The following is a 22,931-nucleotide window of genomic DNA, read 5'->3' as shown; positions in this document are numbered from 1 at the left end:
TCTGCATGAATTAAGGGCACCGGATAAGGAGGACAAGTCTGAAGGGAGAAAAGGGAGAAGGGAAGACCGGGGTAGGACCCTCCACTGCGGTGTGTATGGTCTACCGAGGGAGGCAATCCCTATGGATATTGACCGCCGAATGAGAGGGCCTTGACCGGACTTCTCCCACGCTAAGATCAGGTTGTCCTGAGAAAAATAACATAAGAACCTTTTTAAACCCATAATAAAATTGTGATTAGTTTTCCAGGAGCTGGATCACCCCGAAAGGCTGAATGGTAACACAAGCTCAAATCGACCCTGAAAGCGGGCCCAACCCCATGATTGAAGGTGTTTCCCACACTCTCAAGATTGGACGGCGCAAAAGGATAAGAAATGCTACACTTCCTGGTATTGTTTTTACGAGGGCAATTGGGCCATGGGCAAGAACGGAGGAATATCTTTTTCACTTTGGGGGAGGAAGTGGCCAAGGCCTTTAACCTTAGTAACTGCTGGATTTGTGGAGGACCGAGGGGTGGTGGGTCAGTAATTTGAGCGAAGTTCATAACGGGACACAATTTTGGAAAGAGGAAGGAGGCCCATGGCAATTGCACTCATCAGCTCAGGGTATATACTGCTTGAACAGAACAGGAACGGTGGCGGTAGGAAAAAGCATTTGCAATTGGACTCTGTCTCCCAGATATGATTATACTAATCCTGGATGTAATCCTATAAACTGTACCGCACGTAGTGGGAAATGGAACGCCACACATGTCCAGCTGAGAAACGGGACTTGGCTGAAGTGCTCATATAGGGCATTTTTTGGATCCGGATGTGAAACCATGGCAAGAGCACAAGCAGGGGGATAATTTGACGGTCAAATCTTGAGCTGTCAGCGTGATAACACCACTAAAGAACAGCATGTGGTGCGGGTCTATTGCTGGAGATGGCAGAATGAGAATGGGAGGCGAGTGTTCTTTAAACATTTCTGGTCAGTTTATAATATGACAGGCCGCCGTAACTGTAAGTGGAAACCCAATTTGGGAGCTTGGAAGTGCGCATATACGAGTACAAACGGGGCAGACATTGTAACAGGACCGCTTGGTTATAAGGACACTCTGTATTATCAAGCCCCAAAGGGTAAAGAGGGATGGGATGGTCCTTTTCCAAACAGGATGTGGGCCCTAAAGGGACATTATTGGGTGTGTGGCAAACACGCTTACAAGAGCCTACTCGGAAACTAGTCAGGAATATGCTATGTGGGGTACATAAGACCCTTGTTCTTTTTATTGTCACAAACAAACATTTAGGAATAAGATTATATGATGACCTGAACAGAATGAAACGATCTATTGATACTTCCTTAGCCGGGGGTAGTGCCCAAAAATGGGGAAAGGATGAATGGCCTCCTGAAAGAATCATACAGCATTATGGGCCAGCTACCTGGAACCCGAATGAAGTGGTATCGGGAGCCCGAGAACCTGTTTATAATTTAAACCGAATAATTAGGTTGCAAGCTATCCTCGAAATTGTAACCAATCAAACAGCAACGGCCTTGGATCTTTTGGCTGATCAATCCACTCAGATGAGGAATGCTATCTTTCAACATAGAATGGTCTTAGACTATTTACTAGCAGAAGAAGGGAGAGTGTGTGGAAAACTGAGTGATTCTAATTGTTGTTTACAGATTGATGATAATGGAAAAGTGGTTAAACAGATAACAAAGGAAATTAGAAAGCTAGTCCATGTCCCAGTACAAACTTGGAAGGGTATGGATTGGGATATCTTTTCATGGTTGCCTGGTGGACCATGGGTTAAAAGGATGCTATTTTTATTTTTATGTGGCGTAATGATGTCATTGTTTATACCTTGTATGATACCTTGCTTTACGTTGTTGATATGGCGAATAATAAATAGTACCCAATTTGTGACGACTTCGGTAGAGAAAAAAGGTGATGTGTCAATAATGATGCTTAAGAAATAGACCCCCTGAGAACTGACTGATGAAATACAGTTGTTACTAGCAAAGGTTGAAGAAGAGACACGAATTGATGATATTAAAAAGAAGATGAGGGATTGTAAGGAATGGTCCTGCAATTCGTGTCAATAAGGGATTTGAAGGGTTAACATTGAGGCCCGGGTCTAGGTGATAAGAGAACAAAAGGGTTTTTTAGAGAAAACTGCTGACTACTGCACGGGATGTGGCGCAAGTTTCTGAAATCCGGCCCAGAGGCTACCAAATAAGGAGGAAGGGGGAGCTGAAGGACGACTGAAGGACAAAGTCTGGAAGGAAGACCACGAGCCTTCAGCCTGAGCGACCCCTGAGAGACCACCGGAGACTGATACGCAGGTGCCCCTGGGAGGGTTTCGGATTCCGGAAACCAATTATAATAACCCTGCCTCTTCTAGAAGTAGTAATGAATATGTATTACCCTAGGAGCATAAAAACCAGCCGCCTTATGTAACAGGTGTGCGTCTTGGTGGAGCAGAGACTCCCGATACACCCAGCGCTGTTTGCTTGCCTCTATTCATTTAATAAATTGTAAACTTTGATTGCAATCCTGTTTGGGACTCGGTCATTTCTAACACAAGTCATGGTAAAAAATTAAAGCACCAATCATTGGGAAGGGCCCTACACTCTAATAACCTGGGGCCGAGGTTGTGCTTGTGTTTTAACAGGAGCCGGTCCTAGATGGGTGTCAGCACGATAGGTCCATCCGGCCGTTTCATCATCTGCCTTAACATGATCACAGCACTCTCCTCCGCAGTTTGTACTCCAGCTCAAACAAAAAACAACGTATGGGAGGGTCCCGCTGGCATATGCAGGACCCACAAACAAGGACTCCAGGAGCTGGAGGGGCAGCCAGAGCCCCCCCAGCTGGGCAGCACTCAGTGCCTGCCTCTCCTAGGGGTGTGGTTACAAAGTCTGCTAAAGATAGAATTAGTATGCCTGGTAGTTTTTCTCTGTTTTAGTTTGTGTTAATCGTGCTTTCCTAATTTGCGTTAATCGTGCTTTTTTATGTTAATAAAGAAGAGGGAGATGTGGGAGTGTGGCCATGGGGGTCGACAAGCCCCATGGTTGGTGATAACATCAGACTCTTAACGATGAGGCCATCAGGAATGTAGAGTTTAGAGGGAACAAAGAAGGGGGATTCAGGAAACGCCTTGCCTTCTCCGGTTGCTTGTTCTCCAGCCATTAAGGCATGGAAGTTGCTGGGTGTTGACCAATGAATGGTTAGTGGAAAAGAACTGCTGTGGGGCGAATGGTATGAGAAGGGAGCCTGTCCTCAATATGGGGATGCGACAAGGATAATTAAGTTATGTCCTCAATATGAGGGATGAAGTTAGGCCCTCAGTAAGAGAGAGCTGATGTTATGTCATCAATAAAGTAGTGGCAGTTCCTGATCCTAAAAGCACCCTGGTGTCCGTGTGGTCTTTATGCCACATCGGCTCCCTTGGTGCTGGCCTCGGAGCCTGTGGACGTGGGAGCGCTCTCGGTGCCTCCGTGCCACTGGCGGCTGGGTCCTGGTGGCTGTGCTGGTGGTGGAATGGGGCCTCTCCCTGGCCAGATCTGTGTGCCTGCTGGGCCGGCACAAGAGCGCAGTGCTTCGAGGGAGACAGTTCTGAATGGCAATGAGGGTGTGCGGGAGGGGAGGTGCCCAGCGCTGCCGGACGCTCACTCCTCCTCTTCCTGCCTTAGCCCCACCTCCAGCTCTTGGAGACGCTGCTCTGCGTTGGCTTGTGCCTGAGGCTCGTACTGGTGCAGCAGCCAGTGCAGGCAGAGCCCCAGTGTTCCCTCCCTGATGGCACTCACCCCTGTGCAGGGGGCTCCCCACCTGGAGAGCGTGACCTCTGCCTCCCCGCGGTCATCCTGGGCAATGCCGTTGGACTCCCAGGGCATGGTTTGCCTCAGGTTGCACAAGTCCCCCCTTTAGACTCCACACAGCACACCAGCAACAGACGGCACTGTGGAGGGTGCTGAGCTATTCTCATTGCCCTGCTGGAGGAACAAGGACAGGCAGCAGAGCTTTAGCTCCGGAAGGAGCGCAGTTGGAGCCCACGGAATCAGCTCCACAGCAAAATGCTCCCCGATGCTGTGGCAGCCCAGCTGTCAGCACCTCATGCCTGCCTTTCCTGACCAAGTGTGGTACAGACACTCACGGACAAAACATTTGTTCAAGCAAGAAATATATTAGCATTTTTGTAGAGGCCAAGCTCCCGGAGTGAGTGGACACGGGGCAAGAGCCAGATGGTCACCGTCCAGCTGGTAAAGAAGTCTCTGCTTCAAGCCTCCCTGCAGCGGCCTCTTCAGCTGCATGGGGTGTGCCTCCCCCAAGGGTGGTTTGGCTGTGGAGAGAACACGGACGAGCAATTCCCACTGCCGACTGAGCAGCATCTTCTCCATGTCCAGCACGCTCAGCTCTGCAGCACGTGGCAAACAGTTATCTTTGTAGCCACCGTAGTCATCACTGGTTACTACGCTTGGTAGACTGTCCATACAAGGACCTTGCCGCACTTGGCAGTGGGTTGCTGCACAGAGTTTTCCCATCCTTTTCTGTGTCCTGCATTCTCCCGTCTTCTTTCTGTGGTGGGAGGTCATTGCCTGCTGTCAGCAGAGCGCCCCGCAGAGCTCTGTGCATGAAGACCTCTTTCAGTTCCCAAAGGTCAGCAGTCTTGTGAGCCGATCTCGCAGCTCCTGGAATTCACGAAGCGCCCGGGCATGGACAGTTGGCTCCTGTGCCATGTGCTGGAAGAGGTTGGGTGGTCTGGACGTTTGGAAATCTGGGGGCAAGATGATGATCCTAGGCATTGCCTCGTTTCCAAAGAAGAAGTGGTCCAGGCGTTTCTCCACTGTGCAGCAGTGCAGGTACTGCATGATGTCATCCATCCGCTGCAAAAAATCCCTCCTGTGCCAGCTTTCCAAAGGGATGGTGGTCAGCAGGTGCATAACAACTGTCTTCAACATATAGGTGGTAAAATCATTGCCCACCAGGATCCGGGCACAGAGCTGCATGCATCTGAGGTGGAAACTGTCCTGCTGGGCATTCGCGGCTATGTGCCGGAAGAACTTCATCTCTGCCACAGCGCAGCTCTGTGGCCAAATCGTGTCAGGGGTGAAGATAGCCTCTGTCTTCTGGCTGCTCAGAAAAATGTCTGAATTGCCTTGTCGAACCCCAAGCATGATCTCAGTGAAGAGGGTTCTATTGAAGACATCAATCATACGAAGCCTGCAGGAGCGTCTGGATGGCAGCACACGAATGTGTCTTCTGGCCGACTCAGGGAAAAATTTATAAGCTCTTTTCACTAATTGCTGGAACCAGTTGAAGGTTTTATGCACATCCAGGTAGGAGCCAGTGCACAGTGTCTGTAGGAGGCTGGGCTCCGGATTTCTTCTCAGCTCCTCCTCAGGTTGGTGAAGGAAGCACACCATGTTCCCAAAGTTCTGCTCCCTCATGCACATGCACACCAGCTCCACGCGAATACAGGAGTTCCTTGATGGCAGCTCCTCTTCATTGCCCAGCTCCAGGTGGAAGAAGTGCCCACGAGGAGCCGTCATGGGCACGAGCAGGCGATAGACAATAGTGTTGTTGTCATGGGGACTCCAGCCTTCAAAGGCACTACCCACTCCAATGGGTGGATGCAGCACCGGATAGAAAGTGTTCATCAGGCTCCATCGCATGAAACGGAGGAGGTCTCCCACCATTACCTTTATCATTTGACAGTTGAATTGGATGCTCTGCACTGGCCACTGGATTCTCTCTGCAAAAATCCTCCCTTCATCCCTTTCTTCAACAGGATTTCTCTCGTTATTCTGCTGCTCATCGCTGCTGGAGCTCTCCTCCTCACTGCTGCTTTCATCTTCCGGGATATCTCTAAGGAGCAGCCACAAGTTCCAAAAGTACAGGAGAGCAACACCACCATAGGCCCAGAACAGCCAGTGCTGCAACGCAGGTAAGTGCGGGGCTCCCATATGCGCCCAGCTCTGCTCCTTCTCCCCCGCCTCAATTTCCAACAGGAGCTGCATCATGCGTTCTTGAAGCTCCTCCGTACGCTGCCGCATGTACTCATTTGTAGCTTCATCTAATTCGTAGCCAACCTTCGCTGGGCTATGGATTAAGCCCAGGAACGTCAGGACGAAGAAAGTTGCCAAAACCATGGTCTGAAAGAGGTGAGAGAGAAGCAGGTCAGTGGGGCTGGGTGGGAGATGGATGGCGGCTGAGGGAGATACAGCAGGAGCCGCAGGCCCCTGGGGTCAGGTAGGAGAGGGGGCGAGGGAGCTGGGAGGCAGCAAGAGCAAAGAGGCAGCGGTGACAGCCGCGAGCCCTGCCCCGAGCGGGTGGGCCCTGGCTGCAGGCTTAGCAAGCCCTCAGGGGGCAGGCAATTGCGCCCCAGCCCTGGCCCATCCCAGTCTTCCCCCCGGTACTGCACTCACCGATGGCTCAGGCCAAAATGCAGCAGTGCTGCCTGCGGCTGCCTTAAAAGCCGCCCCCCCATTGTGACACGTCTTCTTCCCCCATTGTGACACGTCCTCTGATGTCACCTGCGCCCCCGCCCCGCCCTCGGTCCCCACCGCGGCATAGCGACTCCCAGCTGCCCTGGGCAGCCCAGGCCCTAGCGTCACACGAATGCAGAGGCACGTGGCCAGACGGTGCTCCCCAGAATCCCTTTGCATGTCCCACAAATGGCGCCCAAACAGGGACAAAACCAAAAAAGGAATGAATAGGGACAGGCTAGCAGAACAGGCACCAGGACAGGAACCGGGACATTGATCGCCTCATGAAGATAGGTTCGGCCAAACTCAGCAAACCGCTCAAAGAAGCTCGTATTGAAAGTTGCTGGAAATAGGCGCACTGGAGCTGAAAAGAAGCTGAAGCTGAGAGAAGCGGACCCGCACACACAACTGCCCCTCACTGGCCGAAGGTAAGCAGTTTCGCGCTATGGGGAATCGTATGACCTTAGAAACAAAAAATGTCCTGGTAACCTTACAGCTTATTCCCTTTATTACGAATCAGACAGTTTATGATCCTGAAACATGGGACCAAACTGAGGTCAAGGTGTGGGACTCTGCTACTAAAAACAACAAGGTTGTGGCAGGATTGCTCGGCACCTGGCGAGCAATATCTGAGGTCTTAAAGAGCCATGTGGGACCACAATCAGGGACGTGTGGCCAGATAGCGAGGGAGCTGCGGGCTCATTTACTGATCCGCCTGCTATGCCATCGGCCCCTCCGCTGCTACAGCCAACGCAGGCCTTTGCTGTTACGCCCCATGGTGACCTGAATGTTCGTTTTGATCCAGGCTCTATAGGCCCCGAAAAGGAGCCGGATCTGTTTCCCTTCGATCCGGGAGGAATAGGATACATAGGGCCCGAAGGCTGAGCTGCTTAACAACTTAAAGCGAGATATATTGTTCCCATGACTAGCCCTGGAACTCTCCGGTGTCTGTAATCAAGAAAAGGAATGGAAAATGGAGACTGTTATATGATCTGAGAAAAATTAATGAAGTCATGGAAGATATGGGAGCACTTCAACCGGGATTGCCATCTCCAGCTATGCTCCCCCACTCATGGACATTAATAGTAATAGACTTAAAGGATTGTTTGTTAAACACTTGCCAGAATTTGGAAAACTTTGCTATGTTTATGTTTCAATTGATACCTTTTCTGATTGTATTTTTACATCTGTTCGTGCAGGAGAAAAGGCAAAGGATGTGTGTAAACATCTTCTGTCAGCTTTTGTGAAATTAGGAGTTCCAAAAATGATTAAAACAGATAGTGGGCCAGGATATGGGGCCCATGCACCCCACTTTTTTTTTCAGCAGTGGGGTATTCAACATCTGACGGGTATACCTCATTCTCCCCACGGGTCAAGCAATTATTGAACAGGCCCATTGTACCCTGAAGCTATGCTTCTAAAACAAAAAAGGGAGGGTAGGGGTGTGACCCCCAGGGAAGGATAGCTAAAGTATGCTATGTTCTTAAATTTTTAAATTGACGGACAGAAGAAAGTCCTTGCATCTGTCCATGCAGGAGAAACACTCCGTAGCCAATAACTTAGGCTCAGACGAGGATCTCAGTGAAGCAGTAATTTATTCGCGATTGCAATGGTGGGCGTCCCACAAGCAGGAGCGCACCTACTGGTTCCAAAACACGGTTTATATACTTTCTGATGACAGGACCCTCCCCTGTTTCCCCACTGAGCGGGTAATCCAGGTTCACAATCTATCTATATGCTTCACAGACAATGCATGGCCTTCAGTTGCCGGCCTGTTAAATTTCAGATTTCTTTTGACTTTTTTACTGTTTGAAGTTTTACTGTACAGTACTGTACTGTACATTACAGTTTTACTGTACTGTTTCTTCACTTATCTGACTTGACTTAACACCGTGATTTTCACCTAATTGTTCTAAGGAGTCTGGTTGTCTGCATTTTACAAGGTCGCCTGCTAAGTTTTCTTATCACTGCAAGCATATCTCAATACCCCATTCCTTACCTTTAAACAATGTAACTCTGCAAAACCAACATTTTTATTCCCACATGGGGAAAGCAAGCACCCTGCTGGAAGATGGAGCCATTTGCTTCATCAGAGATAGTTTTTGGGCTTCCTGCACTCAGATGTAGATAGCTTCATAGCTATGTGACCATGTTTCCAGGCTTTTTTTTCCCCCCCTGGGGGTACTCCCAGGGGAAGATACTTTTTTTTGTTTGTTTAAGAGTTAAAGCTAGGATTATGTGTACTCCTATGACTCCGGGAGCTGGGACCCTAGGTCTGATCTTGGTTCTTTTATTTGGTTGAATCTTTTCTCCTTCCACACTTAGCAGCATGCACGCATGGAAAGCCACCAGGCAAGCTGCGCTGGCCAGAGAGAGGACAGAGCAAAGAGCCATCAGTGCTGCTCATGGCAGGATGGCTGGAGACAGACTTCATTCTCCTTCCCAGAGGCACCACATTTATACTCACCTTCAACACCTTCTTTGGCCTTGTCTCTTTGCAAGGACATCACATTCTGGAGCCTCTTCTGGAACAGGCAGGAGCTACATAAAAGCCTTCTCCAGAACTAGAAGCCCACTGTTTTCATCACACTCTACTTCTGTAGGAATGTCTCCAAGAGCTTAAGAGCTGTGCCTCAGGTACCCTAGGGAAAAAAAAAAAAAAAATCAAGTTTTTTTGGCAGCTGAAGCATCGACATAAATGGATGACATTAAATTGTCCTGAAAATTATACACTTAAAAAACAGAAATGCTTTAAACACGGCTTTTGCTTCTAATTTGGCAGTCTAAGTTAAGTGTTTTATATGTTTTGGGTAAAAATGTTATAATATTAGTGACACAGTTAAGAATAATGGGTCTTTCAATTTTAAACCATTTATATAGAATTGTTTAAAAAATTGTCTTTGAGAAGGAAATTACACTGGGACTTAGCTCAGCCATGGCTTTCAGTAGAAACAGTCATTAGAACTCAGCATGGGGGTAAATTTTGAATTTAAACATACTTGCTAAAATTTATATTGCTGGAAAGCCAGAAAGTTTCAGCAATGAAGGCACTGTAACTCTAGGTACATGTTCCTACATGGTTCAGTTTGAGCTTGACAAGAGACAGGCAAAAAAGCGTTCTTCTATAGATAAAAAATTCAGACAGAGCAGTCAGGCTACCAATAAGTAAATAAATAAATAAAAATCAGTCTACAATCAGATACAAATCCTCTTACTGTCAGCCTGACACTTCATGTTCCTGTCCTAAAGTCCTTTTGAGATGGAGAGAAGGATGACACCAGATGCATGTTTGCATCAACCCTTGCTCACACGCCCTCTCTCTTCACAGACACCAGTTTGACATGGAAACCTCAATTTCAGTGTATAGGTAGCAAAACCAATTACCCATGGATGCACCACATAACAGAGGAACTGATCCCCCATGCCTTTCTGGAAGGCAGCTGAACATTGCCCTTACCATACAGGTTAGTCTTCAACTTATGTCTAACTGCAATAAGAGAAAAAACAGATTAGTGAATCCATTTTCCTGACTCCTAAGGCAAAAGATCTGCAGGATAACAACACAGATTCCCCAGTAAACATTTAATTCAGCTCCATAGTCTTGCACCAGGTAAGTTTTCCACTGAGCCCACAGCTAATATGGCTCACACAGTTTAGCTGCCCAGGCTTAGGACGAGTGCTAGATGGCTCTCCTTTTTCTTCTTTAGATTAATTCTGTGCAAATTTTCATATTGATTTTCACAGAAGCAGAAAGAAGTCCTTAAGTTGGTATGTTTGTAATGTTGACTCTTCAGAAAATTTTAAAAACTTAGCATGTAATTGCCTCTTTTTAGTTCAGTTAATCTCAACCCATCACCTCGCTGGCGATGTTTTCTCGCATTAAGTTTTATTAGGGTTTGCTGCTGGCTCTGCAGAAACCGTAACATGGACACAGAATCTGCTGACACACAAACCTTTCATAACAAGTGACACAGCTGCTACTCCAGCACTTCTTTGGAAAGTAGTAACATCTTACATGACTAATTGATTAGCATGGAAAAGGTGTCTCTAATTTGCTGTTCTATTGGATACACAGAATAATACAACTCTTCACTAACACGAGCAGGTCCAACAGATGAGATGTAGTTAAACTGTAGCTCATACGAAGTTATATATTGAAGGACACTAAACTCTGCCTTAAAGAAAGGATGTTCCAAGGCATCAACCATGAAACTTTCTATATATATATTTCCAGATGATCCTGTTGCTTCCCTTAAGAGTACAAACACACCAGGTAAGCAATGGAAGCTAAAACACACTTGTTTTTATACTAAGTGGCCAGTCTGAAGCCTACAGACCTCATACTGCCTGCAGCACCTTTGGACTATGGAAGAGGTCCTAAGATATAGGACCATCCCTCAATCAAGTCAAGTCTCTGCAGCTGGAGCAATGACAGGGACCCTTCCTGGACCAGGACAAGCATCCCAGCCCTCAGGAGACCAGGCCGCCACTCAGTCTACAACTGCAGCTGCAGATGGTGCCAGGCTGTAACCATTCCTCAAGACCTTCTTACTGCTTTAGAAAGGTGCACAAGAGCAACAAAGGGCCTGCACCACAGCTGCTTCTGGGCCTGGCACAAAGTGAGACATCAAGACCAACACATACATACAGGCACATGGAGCTGTTCCTGGGCTTGGGCCAGAGTAACTCAAGACCATCTTTGGAAGAGATCTGCAAGCATCAAAGTGGGATGTAATTTTGTTATTGACTCCTGGGCTCAAGTCAGACACATGTATTAGCCCTCTCCCATGCTTTGGAAATCCTGACCACGAACTTTAAAATGCACTAGCTAAAAAACAGACTGGGGGAAAAGAGGAGGTGAGGAAAGAGAGGAGTCTCAGATTTCTTTCTGTCAGTGAATCTGCTCCAACCCTCCCCTCAGCTAACTACTCTCCTTTTTTCAATTACACGGTCCTCCTGTGCTGAAGGTTTGAATAGGAGGCTCACCCCTGAGTATTTGGACTTTAAAAGTAGCAAACCATCACTGCTGACGTTGAGCAGATAGACAGATATATGCGGAGATAGGAGCAGATTTCAAGGAGAAGCTATTGGAGCAATTACCTTTTAGTAACTTAACCTCTGACATCTTTAAGCACTTCATTTACTCATGAAGGGAAATCTACAATCTGATACTAGCAATTAAAACTAAGCAGCTTCTTAGAGTGCACTGAAGGGAACCCGGCCTAGCCTTCTAATGCAGATTTGGCACTTAAGGAACAGTTTGTGATCCCCCAGTACCCATTTAGCAATGCAGAGCTGTCTGCTAAGATCCAAAACAAGCTGGGCAAGCAGGCAGAGGTAAGAACCCCCAGGCAGCAGCAAGATGGTGACCCAAGCGTTTGTACCTTCCTCCTGATTTCCTCCAGCCAGGGAATGCCCTGTAACCACCACTCACCCATACTCTCATGCAGGGAACACAAATGGAGAAAAGTCGTTCTGCATCAGGACAGGCTCTTCTTCCCCTCACGCAGTGGAAATTCATCAGCTTCATTCAAAAGAGTTGCATCAGGTGGGAGAACAGCACAGCCCCTGAAGGTCAGTGGGGCAACATCAGAGCAACCTGGGCACTTCAGAAATGTCACTGCTACACATTTCCCACTACTGACAGAGCAGATTTGGGTTGGGCACCCCAGGGAACACACTGACTGAATGGACTTACCATCAGTGCAAATGCTTGGGAAGCATCCGACCCTCTTTGCTTCAGGCACCATCTAAAGAGAGATGCCACACAACTATTCATTTCCTCATCACCTGCAGGTTTGCAAACTTTCATCTATTTCTCAGGCAAAAAACATGCTTTACTTTATAAACACACTTTATAAATTCTTACCTCTGCTACAGGACTGGCCGTACTCGGTTGTATCCCTTCTACCTTTCTTCTTGCTAGATAAAAATGAACCAGACTCCTCTTGCCTTTTCTTTTATGATAGGGGTATTAAGAAGCTCAGGGGAAGGAAGATGCTGTGTGCCACTGATCCAATTAGAATTCCTCTTATCTGACCATGGGGGGCCAAAATTGCTCACAGCATCCCAGATGCACTGGCAGGCAAAAGCTCTGCTACTGCTAGAGGTACTCATCTGTTTACTTTATTTCAAAACCATAACTGCTACTTCATTTTGGAAGAAATTAAAGTTATTAGGTTATTTAAAACCCATTTTAACATAAGGAAGGTAATTAAATCAACTTCTCAAAACTTAGAGCATCTGTGCGTTTTTAGCCAACAATTCATTTTGATATTGCTTTATGAAAGCAGTTCTCCTCAGCTGTACTTCCTAATTGTGTAGCATTTATTTTCAAATGCAGCTCAGGTTAACCACAGACAGTAGAAAGCCCTTCACCTAAAGCATCCATCTAACTGCTTGAGTGTGGCAACAGCACAGAAAAGGCTACAGTTTTCCAAATCCTCGTATGAAGAGGAAAAAGTTGCTTCTTTAACCAGTGCTATAAGCATCAAAAAACACATCTCCCTCAGAACATGAGTGAAGGGTCCCACATACAGGAGTATGAGTGGCTGTAGCCATCGTAATTATCCCTGTAATAAATACTACTTTCATTTTCAGAGACCACAATTTGTGTTTGCACTGTAGCTCCTTGCTACAGCCATTTGCATTCAGTAATCAAACAGCTCAGGGCAATGTTTTGTCCATAATGAAGAGCAGCAGTTGACTCTGTACTGCTGAATCTAATTTCTATCAGAAAAAAATATAATTGCAGCCTTACTTTAATTTATAGTTAGAAAACTGGAAGCCATCAATATAAACCAATTTGCACCAGAAACACTTAAATTTTTCAAGTGCTGTTTGAGCTACAGATCATGCAAAAATCATCTGGATCTTAATTATATCAATCTCACTTATCTTCGTCTCAAGTGAGACATAAGCTAGACAAAGAAAATAGAATAGACTTATCCAGTTACTAATTATAAATCTTCTGGAAAAACGAGGCCTAATCTTACTAATTTGCAGGATACAGGATTCCAGTCTTGCTGTTTTCAACCAAGCAAGTTTGTGATTTCTCTCTGCTAGGAGCAGAAATCCACATTTAATCAGCATAAACCTAATGCCCCCTGTTGGTTATATATAGCTAAATACATAGCATATACACATAGGGATTCCTCCAGCTCCTAGTGCTAAGAAAAGCGTTGTACAGAACATTTTAAATCTTACATTGGCAGAGAGATTATGCTCCAGGCTCACCTGAAGGCATTTCTCACCTCCTCTATGAGTAAGGAGCCTCATCCTCCTGCATGGGAAGCTTTTGTGTCTGTCCCAGTGATGGGAGCGTCCTATAACGACTTGTCCTGAGGCACAGAACCTACACATGGTAAACTGGAGCCATAGGGCCTGGGCCCTCTGGGTTACCTGTTAGAGAAAGCAAAAAATGCTAATTTGGGGTCAGTTATTTCAAACAAACAAACAAACAACATTTTCTTAAGCTTTTCTATAACACTTTTTGACAGTTTCTGAGGAGACACCCAAACTGAGAACTAACAGCATCTTCATCTGCCTAACTTTTCTGCAGTTACTTTATCCTAAACATGGAATTGCCCTTTATTAAAAATAAATAAATAAATAAACAAACAAAAGAAATTTAACTTCTTCATCAAAAAGTTCATTGTCCAATAGCTTGTTTTCTGTTGACCGAAGGTGGGGTGAAACACTGTGCCCAGCTCTGGACAGCACAAGATGCTGAGATGCCTGCTACCTGTGGTCTCAGGAGCAGTAGCAGAGACAACATCACCTCAGAGGTGGGAATCACTTCTGCAGGTGGCGGGAGGTTCTTTGTGCCCATCTCTGGACCTTTGCCTTTCAGCAAGGATTCCTGCCAGCTGCCCACAGCTGCACACTCCCTGTCCCTCCTAGATAGCAGATGTGTCAACAGAGGACAGTGCCAGGCTGATCCTGCATGGCTGGCTGAGCATCTGTCCATCAGAAAGGCTGTATGGAAGTATCACTATGTAAGTGATAAACAGCTTCTACCTACAGAGCAGAGCAAAACATAAAGACCATTGCCTTGTATTGACCTAGAAACAGCATCGGAATTGAAGATGCATAGCAGGAATTACCGTCCTCCCATATTATGCTGCAAATGGTGTCATTAAAGTTGTTGCATTTGTGTGAAGTGCTGTCACAACTATTCTTCAAGCCTGTGATGCCACAGACTCCTGCTTCATCAGAAAGGTGACCCAGAGCTGGTTATCAGCAAATGACAGCCTTTTCCTGGAGACATATGTGGTCTCCACCGTGCAGATGGCTGAACCGCCCAGAGCCTCGGTGACTTTGTGTGTTATGCTGCGAAGCTGCAGCAGAGCCAGGAGCAGGAGGCATAAGTCCCATTTCATTCCTTTACCTTAACTTCTGGAGCCACTGCCTCTCACTGGAGGAATTTTGCCTCTGTCCTCAGGTTAAAAGCATACCAGTGATATCAGGATTAGAACTGAGGGACAAAATAATCTGTTTATGAAATAACAGAACATTAAAATGCACAGGAATGCCAGGAGGAGTTTTGTGACTGCTGGTAGCCCAGCAGATGCCTACTGCTGAGCAATCATGACTCTGCCTTGGGCTATTCCTTCACCATTTCCAAGAAAATGGAAAGCAGGCACATACCCACACAAAACTCTTCTCCCTCAGCCATGCCATGCCCAGCTGAAACCAGGACCTTTGGCTTGTCCTGTTTGATGAACAGCAGAATTATTTCTTGCTGGGGGTTGCCTTAACTCTCTGCAACTGGTTGGCAGAGACACTCCTACCCTTGATGGGCACAGCTTTTTCTCAAGCCACCCATTTCAGGTCACGCCAGGTTGTAAGTGGCGGCACATCCCTGTGGCACCAAGCCCCCCAAGGCTCCCAGGACAGGAGCCTGTGAGCCCCCCATGTGCCACCAGCCCCTCAGTGCCATGCAGGGCACCACGTGTCACCCAAGACCAGAGGTACCAGAACTCTCCCTGACCCTGAAAGGTCTCTGGATCTGTGGCTTTCTGCACATCCACAACAGCCACTGCCAGTGGCATGGGGATGCTCTCCCTGGGCAAAAATCCTCTCAAGAGCTCAGCAGGGGAATGGTACATGCAGCTGCTGCAGTGCTGGTGAAAACAGGTCAGGGTTACATAATTTTTATGATTACCTACACAATTGACCAAGGAGGAGATTAGGCTGGTGTTCATTCAGTCACCAGGCTCTCATGCTACCTTGACAGAGGAGCAGGTTTCAATATTGCTCCCTGGGAGCAAATGCCTGTGAGCAAAGCCTCAGAGTACCAGACCTTGAGTCACCTCAGTCCTCTGCTGGGTTTGTCCAAAGCCAAGTTTCAAACTCAAAGTCTCTCCATTCCCCCCGTCTCTGGCATAGATGAGCTGTGCCAGAAGCGTAAGTGATAAAGCATAGGGTTTCTCAGTTACAGCAGCACATAAAGAAAGATGGCAGGACTGAAATTAGGGTTTAAAATATGGGTAACTTAGAAGCAAGCTTTAAGCATTTCTTTGAATCAAATCTGACAAAGAATAATCATAGATACGAGTTTGAAATACCCAGTTGTTCCTTCATCAAAAGGAAGTGTAGTCTCCTCTCCGCCTTCAAGCTGAAGCAGCCTACATTAGATGATTCTTTGGACATTCATTATTGAAACGTATACGTTACTGTGAACCAGCATTATGTGGATAGAATTAAGTGTTATTTCAGGTTCCTTAATAGAGGTTTGTGGATCTTTTTGCTCTTTCTTGCATTCTCCCCTCCCATCATTTTAAAAAAAAAAAAAAAAAAATCAAGAGAACTCATCATGAGTAGAAGGAAGGAGAGCCATTGAGAAGAGCAATTGAGTTTATTTAAGTGATTTGCATAATCCAGGGTGACTTTATTCTGTGCTGGGGAGCCTGACGTTAACCTTGTAAGTAGCCCTTTGTGACCCCTGGGACCATGAAGATAAGAAGAGCAACGCTTTTAAAATAAAAATATGGGTTACATCTGAAATATTCACACAAATCTTCCTTTGAGACCAGAAGGAGGGAAGGAGAATCCAGCCAAACAAGAGCTTAAAAAGCACATGTGGTGCACTACAAATCTATGTGACCACTTAACAAAATTGGAAGAAAGAGAGCAAAGAAACACCTGCAAAGCAGCACTGAGAATTGTGTGTAATGCAAGCAAGTGATGGAGAAACTTCTGTAGCCTTTAAGGACTTCAAGCGAAGCACAGAATGCTCAGAGTTGGCTTGCCTTGCTCTCTGCTTGATTTGAATTTCAAGCTCTGATGTACAAAAAGCTTTGTCTCAATGAAAGGTTTTGAAGTCCTGCAGGACTGACTGCCTGGATGCTTTTGCTTTGAAGCTCTCTAAAGCCTCTCCTGTCATCGCTGTTTCACATTAAAATATATATTCTCCATTGCAGGACCTCGCAAAGAGATTTTCAGCTGTTCAATTCCCTCCCACACTCTCAGTCATATTGTTTTCTTCAGGATCTAAGAATATGCAGATTTAATGGAAGGATCTTTAAAAAATAATGCTTTCCTTACAGGAAACAATAAGCTAAAAGCCATTTGTTGTCTCCTGCTGGCATATTTTTGCCAACAAGACAAGAAAACATAGAATGATCAGAATGCTGCATGCTGGAAAGCAAAATTGTCTGCCTCTTGCAAATCACTCTTTTGTCCTGGTTACATCAGCTCCCAACATTTTTTTCCATGATTTCAGCTGCCTTCCAGTTGACTCCCAAGCCCAGTCCCACAAACGGAGCAGAAGACAGCAAATGTAGGTTGTTAACATCACCAGGCTCTGCTGTTTCCCTGAGCCCTGCATTTCAGGGTCCTGGCCCTCACCTGAGACCAGTGCTCCCGGTGACAGACACCAACAGCCCTTTCACCCTCCTGGCTCCCACAGAATAAGGTTGCCTCTACTTTCTTTTTGCAGTCTTTTCTTTATTCCTCCACCTCATGCTTCTACTCACCCCACTCTCCTTCTGCTTTCCTCCCATTCATCACTTAAACTCCTGATCTGTTGCCTCTTAAACCTTTCTTTTTAGATGTAACAACCTCCACCTTCCTGGCAGTTATTTTGGGATCACCTGTGACCCTGAGCTCAATTCTTCATCTTGTTCCTCTCCGTAATTCTGTCAAGAGCTGCAATTTCACCCTAACAGACCCCAAAGTGAGCAATTCCCGTATGCTGCAGTCTCTTCTCACATGGGCTATCACAGTCCTATTTCTTACTGAGTACAAGAAATTAATGTTTAAAAAAAAAAAAAAAAAAAAAAGGCTTCCAGAGTGAGCTGAGCCCTTCAACCTTCAAATTAACACGCCCATTCCAAACAGAGGTCATACTCTGAGGACCTGTTTATCTTTCTTTTCTGCTATCCCTTCTTCATTTTATTTCTGGAAGCTTTGTGTTGACTTTGACATGCGTTTAAAGAACCATATTTGCAAAGGTGTGAGCAGCATGTCAGAATCACAACACACCTTTCTTAAAACAGATTCAGCAGTGCCCACATTTAGATCTATCATGGCATAGTAGAAACACTACAGCTTCATAGTCAGTAATGCACACACAAGGAGGGAATGGGTCTGGTTTCTTGCTCAGCCACCTCTGAATGTGCGGCCAGAATGACCAAGAAAGCATTTAGGTGGGTCAAGTTTTCAGTCTGGTATATGGCTTGAATCAATAGCAAAATACATTACATGTCCTAGCAACAAACACCTTCTTCAAAGTGTAATGAGCATCATTTTTTTTTTTCCAAAGGATATCTTCTCCTGGCTATTCAATACAAATAATGAAGAATGAGAGACTCCGTTTTAAGCATTAGTACAACAAATGCAAGTCAGTATTAAAGAGCCAGAAGGGCATTTATATCCCTGTAAACAGATAATTCAGTTTAGAGACTGGTTTTGAATTTGTTGGTGCTTTCTTACACGATTGTTTTCTCACTTCTTTTTGTCTTAGTTTTGTGTCTATCTTTCAAGTAAATAGAGAAGCACAATGGATTCTGAAAACTGAACTACACTTGAATGAACCAGCACACTCACCTAAGGGTATGATGTTTTTCCAAAGGAGGAAGCATTTCCCTCTTTCATGTTTTAGATAATGAGTAATAGCTATCACCAATTCTAGGAAGATCTTAGGCAAAACATTATGTGTTTCAGAAATGTAAATACACCACTGTGATTCATGAGCTGGCATAATCAGATCAGCAGAGAGGCACATCAGTGAGGAACAGCCTTTCTTTTAGAGATAAGAGCAACTTTAACCACAGTAAGAGCAGGTGTGTCTCCAGTTACTCCACTGCCTTTGTTTGTAAGGATGAATTTCACCTGTTGTTGAAAAGTAAAGAGTGCACCTCTGCTTTTAATGAGTAAGATTTACTAATCCCACCCTGTGCAGTATAGAGACTCAATGTAGAAAGTGTTAGCTCCATTTTTTTTTTCTTCAAAGCTTCTTCTTAGTTTTCCTTTACTCCACCTACTAACACACACCCATATCCTGAAGCTCCAAGTCATTCTTTATGTTCTGAAGCCCTGTTCAGGGCAATAACCTCCATAATTTCCTTAGGTGTTAACACTGAATTACCACATTGCAACATCCCAGCTCTGCTGCATTCCCAGTTCTCTGGGAGTTTGTCACACTGGCTTCACAATCTGGTTCTTTGCCAGCCCCCATGCCTGCTCACCCGTCATTCCTGCTCTATTCCTGCTCTCTGCACCTTTCGTAATGGTGAAAATGCTTCTTTGTTGCTGGTGGGCTGTGCTAGGTATTTGAGTGCAACATTCCTTTATTTTCCTTCCCCTGCTGCCAAGATGGGAGCAAGGTCTAATAAAGTTATTTGCTATTAAAGAAGGACCAGCTGCAAAATGTATTCTCTGCTTTCTCAATCTCCAAACCCAACTATAGGCCCCCTCCTCCACCAGCCTATCTTCACATAGACCCCTGTGTGCTTCCCCCTTGGCTCCAGAAATTTCCTTTCATTTTCCTTCTCTTATCCCCTCTTTAAGAAGCTATCCCTACACCTCCTTCTCTTCATTTTACCAAACCCCATTTCAGCCCCATAAATCTCCCCAGGCAAAACAGGAGCTCCCCTTCTTGCACAGGACCAGAACATCACCCAGTCCCACTTCAGTGCTGCAAAGCAACTTCCATTCCCTCTCCCCAGCACTCACGTATAACCTGCCATCCTCCTGGAGATGAAATGACCCAACTGCCTCCAGCACTTAAATCCATCCAGCAGCTCTCAGTAGAAATCATTTGAGCAGCTCTGTTTTATATCCTTCTGAGGTTTCTTAAACTGCTGCCCAGCTTTGATTAACTTGTCAAGCCATCAGATTTTCTGTATTACTCCCTATTCCCTTGCTAACACAGCTTGCTTACTGTTGTTAGCTTTTGACAGCTGCTTTGCATTGAGGAGACATTTTCACTAGGTTCACGGGGATATCTTAAGCTTTCCCCTTCAGCTAGGAGGCCCCAAATAACTCAGAACCTGTGTGCAAGGGTGACACTGGTTTATGCTGATTTTCAATTTCCTCCAGTTTTCTTAGCTCGGAGCCTCTCAAATGGCAGATTTTGAGGAATTAATATGAATCTGGACCATAAGTAAAATTTGCCGGAAACTCACCAAGCTCCAAGACAGATGATGTCTTCCACATTCTTGCAGGACATCTCATATTTCTTACTGCTTTCCCAGGCTCTGAGGGAGCAGCGTGTCAAAGATGGCACACAATCCTGCCTGGGCCGTCAAAGGCAGAGGCTGAGTACTGCTTCCTGCTGAGCAGATGTCTATAAAAGAACACAGAAGACCTTAATAAACAATAGAAAAATTGGTGGACTTGCTTGAAGAGTGCTAGTATAAAATAGGAGGAGCCTTACTTACATCCTTCTGGGATTCCTCACGTGGATGACCTGTTCCAACTAACTTAAGACATCTGTTAGGGCAGCAAATCTTAAGTTACAGTTTCCCTTTTTGAAAGGTTCTTTGATTAATTGTTTTCCTCAGTTATCAAACTTCCATTTTTGACTGCAAAATTGAGAAGAAGAAGAAGAAAAATATTAATTTTATCTAGACATCTTGGATATTTTCCAGCTAGACTAACACAAATGTACATACACCACTCCAGTTCCATTGATGTGAACAGGACTAATCCAAATAGCATCACATAAGGGTAGAAACCTCTCAGTGCAAGTTTATTTAGCCATCTCCAGATACATCTTTTCCATCCTAAGCAGTATCTGGGTACTTCTTCAGCCAAATCACACGCCTTTACCCATGGAGGAGGTGTTTGTCCTGCTTGTCGCTGTACCAAAGCAACTTGATTGCACCAAGCAGGAATAGCACTGACCATGTCTCTTGGCCAGGGGGACACAACCTCAGGGGGTCCACCGGCTGTTTTTAATATGAAGGTTTTCGAGACTTATATAGCCAGATGACCCCATGTAGTTGCTGTAGTGGTCTGAACCATTTCATTAAACTTTCCACTGGCCTGCTGCTACCATACACTTCTTTACACTCACCTGGTCCAAATGCTATTCATGCCAGAATGGCGCTTGGGGCTGAGGAGAAGGTGCAGGGATGTTTCTGATTCCCTGACAGCAGTGAAAAATGATAATTTGGGCAACCTGATTGAGCCTGATATGTGAACCTAACTTATTTCTTTTCTCTCTTTGAGAAGAGCTCTCACAAGGAATTTCATCAAGAGAAAGTCAAGCCACAAATGAGCTCACATGACCCAAGCCAGCCACAAATGGTTCACTGCTCTGGTTGTTATTTAATGAAATATGTGAACCAGTATTAGTCTTTTAAAGGGATTTTCATGAGGTTTTATGACCCGTCTTTTTGATTTTTAATGGTTACTTTCAAAATGTGACAGTTTCCAAACAGCTCTGGGGGGAGGGCAGCAGTGGATGAGGGGGATGTCCCTAACTGCACTCTCTTTTCATTTCAGTACATCCTGTTCATTTTGCATTTCACATGCAACCTTTGGCAAGCAGATTACCATATCAACAAGCTAGGGAGGCAGTTTTATTTTCTCTTGTGATGTAGAGCCAATGTAGCTCCACAAATCAGAGGTGTGGCTGCTGAGAAAGGTGTTAGAAGCAGAAAAGCTGCTGTGTTTTTATGACATGGAATAAGAACACATGGACAAAAAACTGAGATACTGCCTCATGTGAAAGACCCATTGTCCTCTTTCCAATACTGGCCAAGAACAGATATATGAGAAGGAATACAATAACTTAGTAGGTATATGAATATACAGTGCCAGGTTATCCTCCAAAGCTGTTATACTTTGCAGTATAGGAGCTTCCCAAAACAAGTGCTTTCTTTGCACTTAGTACCCATTGACAGGTTCTTCCTCCATTACTTTGTCTAGTTGCTCTTTGAACCCTGAGCCAAATATATGAACTGAAAGCTTTGTTTGTTTGATGACTAATCTGAGGGTAGCAGCTGCCATCAAGACTGATTCAAAGAAAAAAAAAAAGAAAAAAAAAGCACAATAAATCTCATTATTGATACACTTGGCTTCCAGGAAAACAAAACAAAAATGAACTATGCCAAACAATAAGCATTTCTGCAAGAGGTAACTCTTATACATATAAATAACAGGGTGGAAGTAGCAAGTCTTTTCTATAGCTCCTACTGGCAGTTTCCAATAATAGTCCTTGAGCTAAATGGAAAAATAAAAATAATAAAATAATAATAAACCCACAACTGAAAACTCTAATTGCAGACAGTTTGATCTTTTTTTAGTTTCAACAAAATAAGCATCTCATTTCAATCAGCACTACCAAGCTCTGTCTCAGAGGACAAAAATATCCCATAAAAATGAAGGTTGTCAGAGATACAGTGTCACTTCTTATTTCTTGGCCCTTCTTTGCTGTTTGTGAAACTTGTGTTGCCAAAATGGACAATTTTTGTCTTTGTGAGTGTGGATCCCCAACACAACCTACAACTGTCGACTCTTCCTTTCACAGCCACTGTAACACTGAAACACAATGAAATGATTGAGGACAACTGAGCATTTGGCATGGCTGGGCTTTACGTAGCTCACAAATGCCACTTAGTCCAAACAAAGTTAATTTACGCCTGAAAATTTCTCCTAATTGTTACCCGCTGCCAAAAACCATCTGATCAAGAAATCTGCATGGGGTATATTTTTTCCTGGTCTGTATTTAACCACAGTAGCATATTTCTATGGGAACATCACTATGTTTTATAGATGCATTGGTGCTGCCACAATCATTTCTCATTATTGCTTCCAAAATCTTATGGTCAGAGCCAACCACAGCTTTCCAGTATGAGTGCTCACAGATAGATGTAGACAGCCTTTGCGTATGGTATGGGATACATCCTTTTCAATCTGTGCATTGTTTACTTTTGTAAATGCAAGACTTCTGAAGGAATAAACAACTGGTTTCCCTCTCTTGCAGCTGTATAACTGCAAGCCTTTGCAC

General features: G+C 45.1%; 1 protein-coding gene across 2 annotated transcripts in view; it reads right to left on the bottom strand.

Annotated features, from left to right (window-relative positions):
* Positions 1-4,147: 4,147 nt before the first annotated feature.
* The window catches only part of LOC310900732 (inositol 1,4,5-trisphosphate receptor-interacting protein-like 1), a 90,506-nt gene continuing 71,722 nt past the window's right edge, over positions 4,148-22,931 (bottom strand). Inside the window, exons 8-13 of one of the 2 annotated variants that reach the window (XM_083839139.1) lie at positions 20,101-20,499; positions 13,723-13,870; positions 12,168-12,219; positions 9,854-12,037; positions 8,937-9,111; positions 4,148-6,136 (exon numbers count right to left, since the gene is read on the bottom strand). In XM_083839139.1, the coding sequence (XP_083695265.1) occupies positions 4,628-6,133 (1,506 nt within the window). In that variant the 5' untranslated portion in view covers positions 6,134-6,136; positions 8,937-9,111; positions 9,854-12,037; ... (1 more) ...; positions 13,723-13,870; positions 20,101-20,499 and the 3' untranslated portion in view covers positions 4,148-4,627. Of the gene's footprint in view, positions 6,137-8,936; positions 9,112-9,853; positions 12,038-12,167; positions 12,220-13,722; positions 13,871-19,648; positions 19,819-20,100; positions 20,500-22,931 lie in introns of those variants that run through there. The other variant, XM_083839140.1, reaches the window with a different exon arrangement.

This window comes from Anser anser (genome assembly GCF_964211835.1).
Source record: "Anser anser genome assembly, chromosome: 5".
Lineage (NCBI taxonomy): Eukaryota > Metazoa > Chordata > Aves > Anseriformes > Anatidae > Anser > Anser anser.
This window is presented reverse-complemented; position numbering and strand designations above follow the sequence as displayed.